At 51.5% G+C, this 13,585-nt stretch overlaps 1 protein-coding gene across 14 annotated transcripts in view; it reads right to left on the bottom strand.

Moving 5' to 3' along the window:
* Positions 1–2,283: 2,283 nt before the first annotated feature.
* Positions 2,284–13,585, bottom strand: part of pleca (plectin a) — a 48,602-nt gene continuing 37,300 nt past the window's right edge. For all 14 annotated transcript variants that reach the window (XM_088278691.1, XM_088278692.1, XM_088278693.1 and 11 more), the window contains 3 exons: positions 9,822–13,169; positions 3,015–9,752; positions 2,284–2,944 (listed from right to left, as the gene is read on the bottom strand). In XM_088278691.1, the coding sequence (XP_088134817.1) occupies positions 3,564–9,752; positions 9,822–13,169 (9,537 nt within the window). In that variant the 3' untranslated portion in view covers positions 2,284–2,944; positions 3,015–3,563. The remainder of the gene's footprint in view (positions 2,945–3,014; positions 9,753–9,821; positions 13,170–13,585) is intronic.

The following is a 13,585-nucleotide window of genomic DNA, read 5'->3' as shown; positions in this document are numbered from 1 at the left end:
CGTTGCTACAAACGAGAAGGAGTGGTAGCTGCGGGCAATTCTTTTTCCATCTATTTACTTTTTTTAAGGTCACCGGTTTAAGCGGGAACGGGTCCAAACAAAGCAGAGGCTCGACTGAAATCACAACGAAAATAAAACGACAACAAAGAAAGTATGAAAAGATGACCGCAAATGCGACGGCGTTGACATGTTGATTGCTTGCCACATAAAATGTGGAAGAGTTCAGCGGAAAAAAGCCGCCAAGATGACGACGTCATCGCCACCATGTTTAATTCTCGACAAAAATGCTTGCAAATTCAATTTTCATGTCAGTGCAGAAAAAAGCCAAGCGGCTCATTTCACTCCGTCGGAGTTATTAAACGTTTGACTTTGCCGCAGGTGAATAACATCAATTTGATTTGACCTAGTGAGGAAGACGAGGACTAAACCGACGTCGACGGCCCGTTTCAAGTTTCCGATCGGCGCCCTGAAGGATTCCACCGCGCTCCCGACCTTCCCTCGCCCGGAATGTGCACCATTGTCCGTCGTCGTCAGCGCCACTCCCACTTCACATCAGCTTGACGTTTGCCCAAAAATTCTTCAGCGAGCCGACATTGTGCTTTTTCTTCCGGCTCTTCATCTTGCTTGTGTTTGCACAGTAAAACGGCAAGAAAGCGCAAAGCCTCAGCTAATCACTTTTCAAAACATTCAGCAGGCCTTCAAACACACATTTGCGTTCAAAGCTGCGAGGCGTGTAAGGCCGACCGCTCGTCACGCCGCACGTTCCAACGCCACAGGAAGCCAAGTATGTGGCGCTAAGCACACACGCCGTCACGCCGTCACGGCGACGAGCAGGTTTGTAATCAAACTACTATCAGTGGCACACCCACTTTAAGAGGCCGAAAACAAAAAACAGAGTCGTTTGCTTGTCAAGACATCTCAAGTGAAAAGCAGCAAATGTTAAACAAGATTGCGACACACATCTCTTCGGACTTCTAGTAGCACTCGTTTTTCCACATCAGAACTACAAAAAAACCATTGAGTCGAGTCAACGCCGGTGGCAAGACCAAACCATCCCAATTTGGAGTCAAACTTCTTGTTACAACAATTCATGTCTTCTGAATTTGAAAATCAAGAAAAACTTCTTTGAGACTCACCAGACTGAAGATCTTAAAGCCACCTTTGCGCTGGTTTTTATCTCGCGGCCTCTGTGCAGGAACGTGGCTTGAAGTCAAACGGCACATTTTTCAGTCTTTGGCATGATGCGGGTGAAATCTGCGTGCAAGGGGGCCGCCATCGCCACCGCCGTGTCAAGTTTAACACCTCGTGTTGAAAGCACCAAAGTCGAATTACATGGGGGGGGGGGGGTCGCTTGCTTTCGTTCCCATGGGGTGACCTGACAATTGACAGAGTTCATCTAGAACAGGGGTCCTCAATCCTGTTCCTCGAGGGCCGGTGTCCTGCTGCAACACAGCTGATTCAAACGATCCGATAATCAACAAGGTCCGCAGAAGCTAGATAACGATCGCTCAGGTGTGTTGCACCAGGGAGAGGTGGAAAACGGGCAGGACGCCGGCCCTCGAGGAACAGGATTGAAGACCCCTGATCTAGAAGATTACACGGCCAAGCGCAGACCTCCGCCAAGGCTCAACGATCCCAAGTTGGAGAGACTCACCTCCTACACCTGGCCCACTTTTTGCTGTTCCCCCCCAAAGAAAAATAAAAATCTCAAAGTATTTCTGCCTTTTTCGTACAGTGCAGTCGGTTGATGTGTTGAAATCAAGTGTCACGGTTTCAGACACTGATGTTGGCACACATTGAATTCCAAGGGGGTCCCGAGTCCGGGAACTAAATTTCAGCTTTTCGTTACGATTCGGGACGAATTCGCTGGGAAATTAAAGTCGAGCTTAACAAATCGGTCTCGATCGGTCGGGTATGTCGTAGGGGGCCGCCTTCCGTCATCGAACGATCCGATGATCAGCAAGCTCTGAAGAAGCACCGGAACCGTCCTGAAAGAAAACCCTCGAGGACCGACATTGGACCACGATTTTAAGCCCCCGTTCACACGAAGCCAGTTGCAGCTTGGCACGACAATTCCCGTCGCTCCGCAAATTTGCTGCTTGACAAAATAGTCGTCGCAACGAGTGTGCGGCACGGTGAAGTTTAAAGGCAGAGACGAAAACGGAGCAACCGATCTGAAAGCGCAGCTGCGCCGATGTTTTTTGAAAATTGCCGGCGGATAACCTTGCCGCGTGTTTGCCAAGAATGTCCGCCGACAAACGGCAACAAACATTCGCACAGTCGTTAAGTGTTTGATGTCGTTTATTTACATAGCGAGGGCGTTACAACTAAATTCCTTTTCAGCGTTTTGCTTTTATTATAAATACACCACGCTTTAAAATATGTCCTTCAAACCCCTTTGGTGCATCATCGTCATCAGAATACAACAAATGATTTCAAGGGTACAGCCTGATTCATATTTTTTTGAAATGTTAGTAAATCATGCAACTCAGAAATATAATGTGTAGGAAAATAAAATGATATACGCTCGATAATTGGCTGTTGCTTTACAAAGGAGCTTGAACATAAAAAAAATACAAACGCTAAGGCTGGTGGCAAACAAACAAAAAGCTGAAGAACTAAACGGAATCTGCGAAAGCTTCCAGCATTGGTGCGACGGCTGACAGTCACCTGGATCCGAACATTCGGGAGTGTTTGACGTGGATTGTGGGATGAACCTGATCGCATTCCGCTCGTTCAGTCATGCAAGCGTCAAAAGCGCAGCGCCATCTCCAGAATACGCAGCAGCCGCCCGTCTTGACGCGTTTGTTTGCTTTTTTTCAGGCACTTGAAGGCTTTCTAACATCGAGTGAGCTCAGGGTTAGTGGCGAGAGGGACTTTTGCATAAATTGCGGCTACAGTGAAAGTCCAGCTGAAGATCTCTGGAAGACACGGAGTCCGGTTTCTAAAAAGGAGAACACGGGACGTCAGGACAAGCGGGCAAGACTTTTGCTCAAAATTGTGTCCTCACGTACCGGTCGGGGGGTCCGGACGAGCAGCGACGATATCGGGTACTTGGGTGTCCAGAGTCTGTCGTCAGATTGATGAGTGGATCGGAATGTGCTCCCGGCTGGTTCTCATTGAGCGGTAAGTCCGTGTTTTACCAGCTGTGTCGGAAATGTGGTCCAGCTGCAGTTTAGTAGTCGTGCAGCACCACGTTCGAGCACAAAGATCTTGAAACTTTGTGGTAAGAGAGACGTTCTTCATGTGAGCGATGGTGCCATGAGTTCTGATTCTGCTCTGCAGAGTGGCCTTTAGCTTTCAATATATGCATTTTGGAGAAAAACGCTCTCTTTTCAAAAGACGATCAAAGAGTATGTTTTTTCCGCTGTAGTGTGACACTCAGAGCTAATTTCCTGTTTGCAACATTAAGCATTACAATAAAATGTACACAAGTAAAGAAGTTTGAGTTGGAAAAAACCCAAAAACAAACAAAAAAAAAACAAAGCATCTAAGTCGCGCAACAACCACATGCAGAGCAGAAACTTGGTAGCCTTGCATCTCGGTGGCTTTATTATTCATCCTCAATATCGGCGGCCGTAACTCGGCGAACTGTATGAGGAGGAGGACGACGACGAGAAGGTGGTGGTGAAACTAGATGCAGTTGCGTCAAAGCTTCCTCTTCTGGAGCCCGACCTGGAACCGCTTCTGGAGCCCGAGCGCGAGCCGGTAGCCGAGCCCGAGCCGCTGATGCCGTAGGGACTGTAGAGGCCTTTACTGGACTGGGAGGACGCCTCCAGAAGCCTGAGGCCGGTGCCCTCCTCAATCATGCTTCTGTCCAGTGCATCCTTGTAGGAGATTTTGAGTTTGGTTTTGGGACAGGTGAGGTACTTTGAGTGAGTGCCGACGTCGCGGAGCTTCTGGGCGGTGCGAGCATCCAAAGTGCCTTTCTTCAAGGCATCGTCCAGTGAGACTCTGCTGGTGACATCCGGTTCAATTAAGCCGCCAGTCAGATATTGGACCTCCAAGAACCGCTGGCCGGCCTCGTAGTACAGCCAGCCTTTCTTGAGGGCTTGAGCCGCTGACATTTTGGTTTTGGTTCGAGGGTCCTCGAATCCGTTGCAAGCCTTCTGAGCAAGGCTGATGCGGTCCACCATTATCTTGTCCACTAGTCCTTTGTTCACGGCGTCAGTGACAGAGAATTTTTCACCAGTGTTTGGGTCAATGATTCCTCCAGTGCAGGCCTGAGCTTCCAGCAGCCTCTGACCGGTTATGTTGTCCACGAGGTTTCTGTGAATGGCCTCGGTGACGGACACTTTCTCGAGCGTTTCCGTGTCCAAGATTCCAGCTACGGGGCCGCTTTCCTCCGTAGGGTCATTCCACGGGACAGCCGGCGTTTTTACGGTAGGCATCGGACTTGAGGTGTAAGAGGAAGTGGATCCAAAGGAAGATGACCGTGACCTGACGCCACTGGAATTTCCAGATAGCATGTCTGCAAACTCCGTGATAGATAGAGTTCCAGAGCGGTACTGGTCCAGAGCCGACTTCTCAATCAGCCCGCTTGAGATGGCGTCGTCAATGTCGTACTGTCGTCCAGACCGCCTATCGATGATCTTGGATTTTACAACTCCATCAGACGAGGTGCTGGTAATTTCCTCCCATTCACACTCCTGCTCCGCAAGCTCCAAATAGGTCTGGTGGTCAATGAGTCCTTTCTGGTAGGCTTCATACACCGACATCTCCTTGCCCGTCTCCGGATCGACGATCACAACTCTGCGTTTGCGAACGGATGACTTGGAGGAAGTCTTCCTTTCCCTCTTCTTTTCCTTCAGCAACAGGAGAGCAAGCCCTGTTTGAGGGTCCGTCGTGCATCTCTCCATGAGCTGGAGGTAGGTGAGGTTTTCCTCTGTGTTAGGGTCAAAGAAGCCCTTGGTGTCATCAGACGGGTCAGTGAGGATTTGGTTCATTTCTTCGTCAAAGAGGCCACGCTCGTATGCCGTTTCCACCGGCAAGCGATGGCTCTCCTGGGGGTCAATGATCCCACCCGTAGCAATCTGAGCTTCCAGCAGCCGGATGCCATGATCTTTCAAGATCAGGTCCTTCTTCATGGCCTGGAACAGTGAAATGACCTTGCCAGAATAGGGATCCCTGTACCCTGTGACGGCACGCTCGGCTGACAGCAGTTTGTCTTTAAACTCTGGACCCACCACACCCATTTTAACAGCTTCGTTGACGTTCAGTTTCAGATTTTTGATGGGGTCGATCACGTACCCCGTCGCAGCCTGGGCCTCGAGAAGCTCAAAGGCAGTTCCTGGTCTGATCATGTTCTTCTTCATGGCTTGGTAGATGGACAAGCGGTCTTTGGTCGATTCTACAAAGACGCCGGCAATGCAGCTGACGCCTTCGAGGTACTTCTTCAGGTCCCTGCTGACCTCCTCCACGCTGATGGTGCCCTGAGTGAGTTCATTGTACATCTTTTGGTCAATAATTTGAGAACGAAGCAGCTCATCCACTGTGATTTGCTTCCTCAGACCCTTGAAGAGAAGTCTCCTGCCTGCTAGAGACAGCAGCTTCAGTCCACTCTCTTTGTCCAGCCGACATCTTTTTAGAAGCTGACCATAGGACAGGTTCTCATCTGTCGTGGGGTCGGTGTAACCTTGCACTTGGGCGGCGGGCTCCGATATTTTGTCCAGTGTCTCTTTGTTGATGTAGCCACGCTGCATGGCGACGTCTGCAGGGAGGCGGAAGTAGTATTCGGGATCCATTAAACCCCCGGTGGCATTTTGGGCTTCCAGAAGCCTCAAAGCGTAATCTTCGGGAACCAGATCTTTCTTCATTGCCTGGAAGAGAGAAATCACTTTTCCGGTGTATGGATCTTTGTAGCCTGTCACGGCTCTCTCGGCAGAGAGTAGTTTGTCGTGAAGTTCCGGCCCAACAAGCCCCTTGCGCACCGCTTCATCCACCGTGAGAAGTTCGTCTTTCACTGGATCAATGATAAAGCCAGTTGCTGCTTGGGCCTCGAGGAGTGTCAGAGCCACTTCCGGCTTAATCTTCCCATTTTTCATGGCTTGATAGACGCTCGTCTTGCTCGGAGTGCCCGACATAACGCCGGCAATGGAACCGATTCCAAAGAGGTACTGTTTGACCGATGGCATGGCCATGATTTCGCTGATGGTCATTTTTTCTTGCTTCAGGAGGTTGTAGGTCTGCAGGTCTATAATTCGAGCACTGTAAAGTTCTTCGATTGTAATTCTCCTCCTGATGATGTCACATGACACGCCTTGCTCAGCCTTTTCGGCCTCCCTCTGCTCAACGATTTCAATGATGATGATGAGCATTCGGTCCTTTGTGATTGTCCCCATGCGATATTGCTCCATGAGGCGGCGTCTCTCCTCCTCAGGAAGCACGTTTGAGTTCATGATTTCCCAGATGGTCACGCTCTTGCCCTCAAAGCTCTTGTGCGGGATCTCAATTGGAGTATTTGCTAGATCTGCCTGCGCTTGCTCCTCGGTGTACTCGTAGGACTTCTCAGCAGCAGGAGCCACTTCAGCTTTGGACAGCGGCAAGGAGCACAGACCAGTGTTGGGATCTTTGACACATTTCTCCAGAAGCTGCTTGTATGTGACGCGTTCATTGGTGTTGGGATTGATGAAGCACCGGACATCACCTGAAGGTTGCTTCAAAGATTTTGCCATTTGTTTACTCAAAAAGCCACGCTGAACCGCAACATCGGTGGGAATGCGATGGCTACTGATGGGATCGATGATGCCTCCGGTGTTAAGCTGAGCCTCCAGCAGAGGAATGGCATGCTCCCTCAGCACCAGCTCTTTCTTCAGGGCTTGGAATAGCGAAATCTTGTTGCCCGTGTATGGATCTTTGTATCCCGTCACTGCTTTTTCAGCAGAGAGAAGTTTCTCGTGAAGCTCTGGGCCAACAGTTCCGGCCTTGACGGCATCATCCACGGAATATTTCATGTTTTTAACCGGGTCCGTTATGAATCCAGTTCCAGCTTGGGCTTCCAGCAGAGCAAGACCAGTACTTGGCTGCAGAATGTTATTTTTCATGGCTTGAAATATGCTTAGCTTTTCGTTCGTGGCTTCCATTGCAATGGCGTCGATACGTTCTGTGCCTTGCAGATACTTCCTGACTTGATCGTCTTCACTCACTTCCTCAGGAGTCTTTGTACCTTGCTGGAGCTGATCAAACGTGGCCTTGTCAATGATGTTGGCATCCATCAATGCGTAAGCAGGAACGGGCTCCCTAAGACCGGCAAAACAGAGTTTTTCTTTTGCCTGGGTCTCTTTTGCCCCCACGATGGTCATGACAACCTTTATTAACTTTTCTATTGTCACGTGGCCCGTTCGGTACTGGCGAATGAGCTCGATTCGCTTCTCCTCTGTGATGTACTCTGAGGTGATGATTTCCCAGATTGTGACCTTTCGGCCTTTGAAAGGTCCATAGTCCAGCTCGACGGTGCTCTGGTTCAACGTCTCTTTGGTTTTGGCCTCTGTAATCTGTTGATCCTCTTTGGGCTTTGGAGCCTTCTTTGAGAGGGGGAGCAAGGGAAGTCCACTTTCGTTGTCGGGGATGCATTTGGTCATCAACTGCGCATAGGTGGAATGCTCCTGTGTGTCGGGATCGTGGAAGACCTTGGTGTCGTCGCCGGTCTTGCTCAAGGTCTTGCTGGTTTCCTCGTCCAAATAGCCACGTTTGCAGGCAACCTCGTGTGGGACGCGGTAGCTTTTAACGGGGTCGATAATTCCCCCTGTGGAGAGTTGTGCTTGTAGCAGACGAATGCCATGGTCTCTCTTGATGAGACCTTTATTCAAAGCTTCAAACAGAGACACCTTCTTGCCAGAGTAAGGATCTCGGTAGCCACTGACTGCTCGCTCCGCAGATAGAAGTCGCTCGTGGAGCTCTGGGCCCACCAAGCCCGACTTGACCGCTTCGTCAACAGGCACCCGTTCATTTTTGACGGGATCAATGAGGAAGCCAGTAGCCGCTTGAGCCTCAAGAAGGTTAATGGCAGTCTCGGGTGAGAGCAGCTCTTTTTTCATGGCCTGATAGAAAGGCATTGTCTCCTTGGTGGGTTCATTAAACAGTCCAGCAATGCTCGGTGCTCCTTGGAGCGCTTTCTTCACAGGATCCATCTCGGAGATCTCTTTGACGGTGATTTTGCCGTTGCTGAGCTTGTTAAATATGTCTTTACTTATGACCTTGGACTCCAGAAGTTCGCTCGCCGGCACAGGAGCCCTGAGACCGTTCAACGTGTTCTCATTGTTCTTCTCCTTGTCCTCCACGACGGTGATAACAATTTTGATGATCTTCTCCACCGTGATCTTGCCCGTCTTGTATTGGCGGATCAGCTCTCGTCGCTGCTCTTCTGTGAAATACTCAGAGTTGATCACTTCCCAAATGGTGACCGTCTTCCCTTTAAATTTGCCAAAGGGCACATCCACGTGGGACCTGCTGAACACTTCCTTCATCTCGGCATCTGAGTAGGTTCTTTCACTTTGGGCCGCTTTTTCGGTCACCGGTAGAATCATCAAGCCCGATCCGGCATCCTTGGTGCATTTGTCCAGTAGCTGCTTGTAGGTGAGGGACTCTTGGGTGCTCGGGTCCACAAACAACTTGTAATCGGGCATTTGCTGATTCATGTCGCCGTCAAACTGCCCCTGCTTGTAGGCCGTTTGCAGCGGGACTCGATGGCTGTGGATTGGGTCGATGACACCGCCGGTTGTAAGCTGAACATCCAGAAACCTGGTAGCCTGCTCTTTCTCAATCAGACCTTTCTTCATGGCCTCAAAAAGGGAGATTCTTTCTCCTGTGTAAGGGTCTTTGAAGCCGGTGGCAGCTCGCTCTGCAGAAAGCATTTTGTCATGGAGCTCGGGGCCAATCAACTGCGCTTTAACAGCCTCATCCACAGAGAGCAACTTGTTGTTAACGGGATCCACGAGGTAGCCAGAAGCTGCCTGAGCTTCCAGCAGCATTGTGGCTGTCGTGGGTGTAATCTTGTTGTCCTTCATGGCCCGATAAACACTCAATTTCTCCTTTGAGGGAGTCAAGACGCCGCCAATGCAGTGGTGACCCTGAAGACAAGCGTGGATCTTATCCGTCTTTGCAAGGTCTTGCACTGAGACTTTCCCTTTCTTCAGTTTGTCCAACTCTTTTTTAGTCAGGACGCCAATGTCGTGAAGCCTCTCAGCAGCAACCTTGTCTCGTATTCCGTCAAAAGCCCAAGGTGAATTTTTCTTCTCGCTGTCAACTTCAGAGCCGTTGTAAACTTGCTTTGTTGTGACCGACACTGTGGCAGAGACCAACTGTTCCCCGGCGTCCTTCTCAGTCTGGACTTCAATTTCTTTTCTTTTAGTTGCAATTTCTTTGGACGCTACCTCCAGATTGTTGAGTTTCTCCCTCAGTTTTTGGTTCTCCTGCCCCAACAGTATCTCTTGTTCATTCCTTTTCTTTTCAAGCACCTCCATTTCCTTCTGCTTCTTCTTCATCTCAGCTTCAGCTTCTTTCTGCCTCCTCAAGGCGTCATCCATGACGGCCTGCAGCTTGTTCCTCTCAGCCTCCATCGTCTTTTGCTGACGCTCTTGCTCCTCTTTGAGCGCCTTGGCCCTGCTCACTTCGTCCTTGAACTGTTTTTCCAGCTTCTTCTTCTCGTCTTCCAGCTCTTTCTCTCTTTGCAACAGCAGCCCCTTCTCGGTGAGGAAGCTCTTTTGAAGAATGGCCTTCTGTTGTTCCATTTCTTCTTGTTGGTCAATGGCCATCTGGAAAACGAGAACCAGTCAAAAAACAGCAACTTCATCATGGAGTTGTCATAATTTTTGTTCCCTTACCTCTTTGGATTTTTTCTGAAGCTCCTCTGCCTCTTTTTTCAGCTTCTCTCTCTCTTTCTCCAAGTCGGTGATGGCTTTCTTCAGGTCGTCGGCTTCTTTGGTGCTCCGCAGCCGCTGCGCCTCCAGCTTTTGCACAACAGTCTCGGTGGCTTTCTGTTGGGAGTCCCCCAGACGAGCTTTGGCTTCATCTGCCTGCTTCTTGAACTTCTTGGCCTCCTCCTGGGCTTTAGCCTGAGCGTCACTGAGCTCTTTCACCTTCAGCTTCAGCTTCTCCGCCTCAGCTGACACCTCCCGTTTCCTCTTTTGTTCGGCTTCCAGGGATTTCTGGAAGCCTTCGGTCTCCTCGTCCCACCGCTGCTGGATCTGCTGTTTATCCTCCAGGAGCTTCTTGGCCGCCTCCTGTGCCTCGTCTTTCTGCCTCTGGAGGTCCTCGGCCTCCGCCTTCAACTTGCTAGCCTCCTGGATGGCCTGCATTTTCTCCTTGAGCATCTTTTCTGCGAGTGCCCTCTGTTCAGCCAAGTCAGACTCTGCAGTCTTTCTGAGTTTGGCGGCTTCCTCAGCTTCTGCACTGAGCCGGGCTGCTTCCTCTGCCAGGATCTTCATCCTCTCCGCCTCATCCGCAAGCAGCTTCTTTGTATTGTCTTTGTCCTTTTGCAGGAGGCGCTTGTTTTCGCTCTCAATTTTTATCTTAAGCTTAAGAAGCTCCTCCATCTGAAGCCTGACTTTGGAGAGTTCCTCCTCGACCTGCCCTTTCTGTTTGACGGCGTCACCGACCTCCCCCTTCACCCGCTGCAGCTCCTCATCCAAAAGGGCCTTCTGCTTGTCGGTTTCGTCGAGCTGCAGTTTGATAGTCGACAGTTCCTTCGCCACCTGCGACTTCTGCTTCAGGGCCTGCTCGGCCTCCTTCTTGTGCTTCTTCATTTCGGCATCGGCCCGCTGCTTCTGCGTGAGAGCAGCGGCCTCGGCTTCCGCTCGCTTCGAGGCCTCCTTCTCCGCCTCTTTCCTCAGTTTTTCCGCCCCCTGCTGAGCTTTGGCCTGCTCGGCAGCTTCCTCCTCCGCAGCTTTTTTCTGCTTCTCGGCCTCCTCGGCTTTCTGGCGGAGCAGCCCCGCTTCTTTCTCTGCTTTCTCTTTGGCATTTTCAGCTTCTCGTGCCAGCTTTTGGGCATTCTCAAACTCCTCCCTGAGCTTCTCCTGAGCACGATCGCCCTCCTGGTTCTTGCTAAGAACATCCTGAGCTTTTTGCTCAGCAGCGCTGCATTTCTGCGCCGCCTCCTCGGCCAGCAGCACCTGCCGCTCGGCCTCCTTCTCCGCTTTCTCCCGTTGCTCGTTAGCTTCCAGCGCCTTCTTTTTCAGACGCTCCGCCTCCTCTTGAGCGGCTTTGCATTGCCGCGCCGCCTCTTCCTCCGCTGCCGTGATCCTCTTCACCTTCGCCTCAGCTTCTTTCCGCTTCTTCTCCTCGTCCTCGGCGAGCCGCTTCAGCGTCTCCGCTTCCTTTTGGGCTTTCACTTTGCTCTTTTGGGTGTCGTCTGCGATGGCTTTCAGTTTCTTCAATTCGTTCTCTAAATCCGACTTGTCCTTTGAGGCCTTCTCAAAGTTGATCCTGATGATGCGGACCTCCTCCTCCACCACTTTTCTCTGTCTGAGCGTTTCCTCAATGATTGTTTTCTGTCGCTCCGATTCAGAGTTGGACGAGCTCTGCAAATGTTGCATTTTTTCAGTAATGTCTTGTTTGTGCTGCGCCGCCTGATCCTGCAGCAGTTTCCTCTGGTAGGCTTCGTCCTCAGCTTGTCTCCTCAGCCTTTCGTTCTCCGCCTCTTTGGCTTTCAGGGCGATCTCCGCTTCCGTCTTGAGTCGGGTCGCCTCATTGATGGCGGCGAGTTTCTCCTTGAGTATTTTCTCGGCTTCGGCTCGCTGTTTGGCCGCCTCCTCCTCAGCGAGCCGCCTCTGCTTCTGGGCCTCCTCGGCCACAGACCGCAGCCTGGCCGCTTCGTCGGCGAGTCGCTTCATTTTCAGGACTTCCGACTCGAGAAGCTGCTTGGTCTGTTCCGTGGTGGACAGCGTTTCCTTCTCCGCTTTCATCTTCATCTGGAGAAGAGCATCCATTTCGCTGCGCACCTGGGCCAGCTCCTCCTCCAACTTCTTTCTCTGCTTCTCAGCAGCGAGCACCTCATTCTTCAGACGCTGGAGCTCGTTGTCCAGGAGGCTCCTCTGTTGCCCGGCGTGTTCAAAATCAGCCTTGAGGCGGATGCATTCTTGTTCGGCCGACAGCTTCTGTTGGGCGATCCGCTCGCCGAACGTCCTTTGTTTGTCCAGCTCTTTCTCGGCGTTCTCCTTCAGTTTCAGGGCGGCCTCTTCGGCCATGGCTTTTTTCTTGGCGTCACGCTCGGCCTCCACCTTCTGTCTCTCCGCTTCCTCCTGCGCCTGGCTCTTCCTCTGGGCCTCCTCCTCGGCTCGCAGCCTCAAGCGGAGCGCCTCGTTGGCCTTTTGCCTCCACGTCTCCAGCTCCTTCTCCGCCTGTTCCCGAGCACGGCTGGCCTCCTCTTGCTGCTGGCGGAGCTTCTCAGCTTCCTCCTGCAACTGGAGCACGGTGCCCTGCTCTTTCCTGAGGGACTCCTCAAGTTTGCTCGCTCTTTCGTTGAAGGATTTGGAGGTGCTCTGCAAGTGGGCAGCGGCACTCCTCTGTGCCACCTCCTCCACCACCTTGACCTGCCTGAGCTGCTCCTCCTCTGCCCGTTTCACGCAGCGCTCGGCCTCCTCCGCTTGCATCTTGAACTTCTGAAGGTCGTCCAGAGCCTTCTGCTTCTGCTCGGAGGCCTCCCTCTCCGCCTCGGCTTTGCGCTTCAGCTCGTCTTCCGCGTTCCTCTTTTTCTGCGTCTCCTCGGCCACCCGCTTCCGAAGCCGCTCGGCCTCCTCCTGAGCCGCTTTACGGAGCTTCTCGGCATCTGCGGCTCTGTCGCGAAGCTGCTGAAGCTCCACGTCGGCCGCGCCCTTCTGCTTGATGGTCGTCTCCAGCTGCAGTCGGATGATGCGGATCTCCTCCTCGATCCTCGTCCGGCTAACGCGGGCCTCCTCCAATTGGAAGTTCTTTGTCTTGATCTCCTGCTCTGACAGACTCTTGAGTTGCCGCAGCTCCTGCTGGATGTTTTGCTTCTGCTTCTCGGCATCCGCAGCAACGTCTTGCCGCTTTCCGGCCTCTTCTTTCATCTTCAGCTTGAGCGCCTCGGCCTCTTGTTCGGCCTTGGCCACCGACTGTGCTTGCGCCTCGGCCAACTGCTTCTGTTGGTCCAACTCGGCCTGGATCTCAGCCAGCCTCTTGCGCTCGGCTTCTTTCAGCTTCTCCGACGCTTTCTGCAGGAGCAAAGAGTAAGTGACGCATCTTTGAAAACATCGATGCAAAAATGTCGCCGTCGTGAGCTCGTTTTTGTCCTGAAAAAGACACAATCCCACTCCGCGAAAAGCACTTGCTTTCATGCACTATATGGCTTTCATATTTGCAATAAGGTAAAAACCAGATGATTTTCAAAAGAGTTGCTCGTTCATTGATTAAATCCACGATCCCAAGACTTTATTGACAAACTGTAATAAATGGCTTCACTAATAAGAAGTGCTGTTCGTGAATTTCTGGGAGGCAAACGTGTACGAAATGATGCTAAATGGAAACTAAAACTGAAAGGATGTAAATGCACCACAAGACAACTTTACGGATTTCGCCAATTTTCACGATCAACTCGACAAGCTCGATGAAGCTTCAGCATTCGCACGAG

Source organism: Idiotropiscis lumnitzeri, chromosome 16, assembly GCF_059441095.1.
Source record: "Idiotropiscis lumnitzeri isolate Australia: NSW breed Sydney's pygmy pipehorse chromosome 16, RoL_Ilum_1.0, whole genome shotgun sequence".
NCBI classification, from domain to species: Eukaryota; Metazoa; Chordata; class Actinopteri; order Syngnathiformes; family Syngnathidae; genus Idiotropiscis; species Idiotropiscis lumnitzeri.
This window is presented reverse-complemented; position numbering and strand designations above follow the sequence as displayed.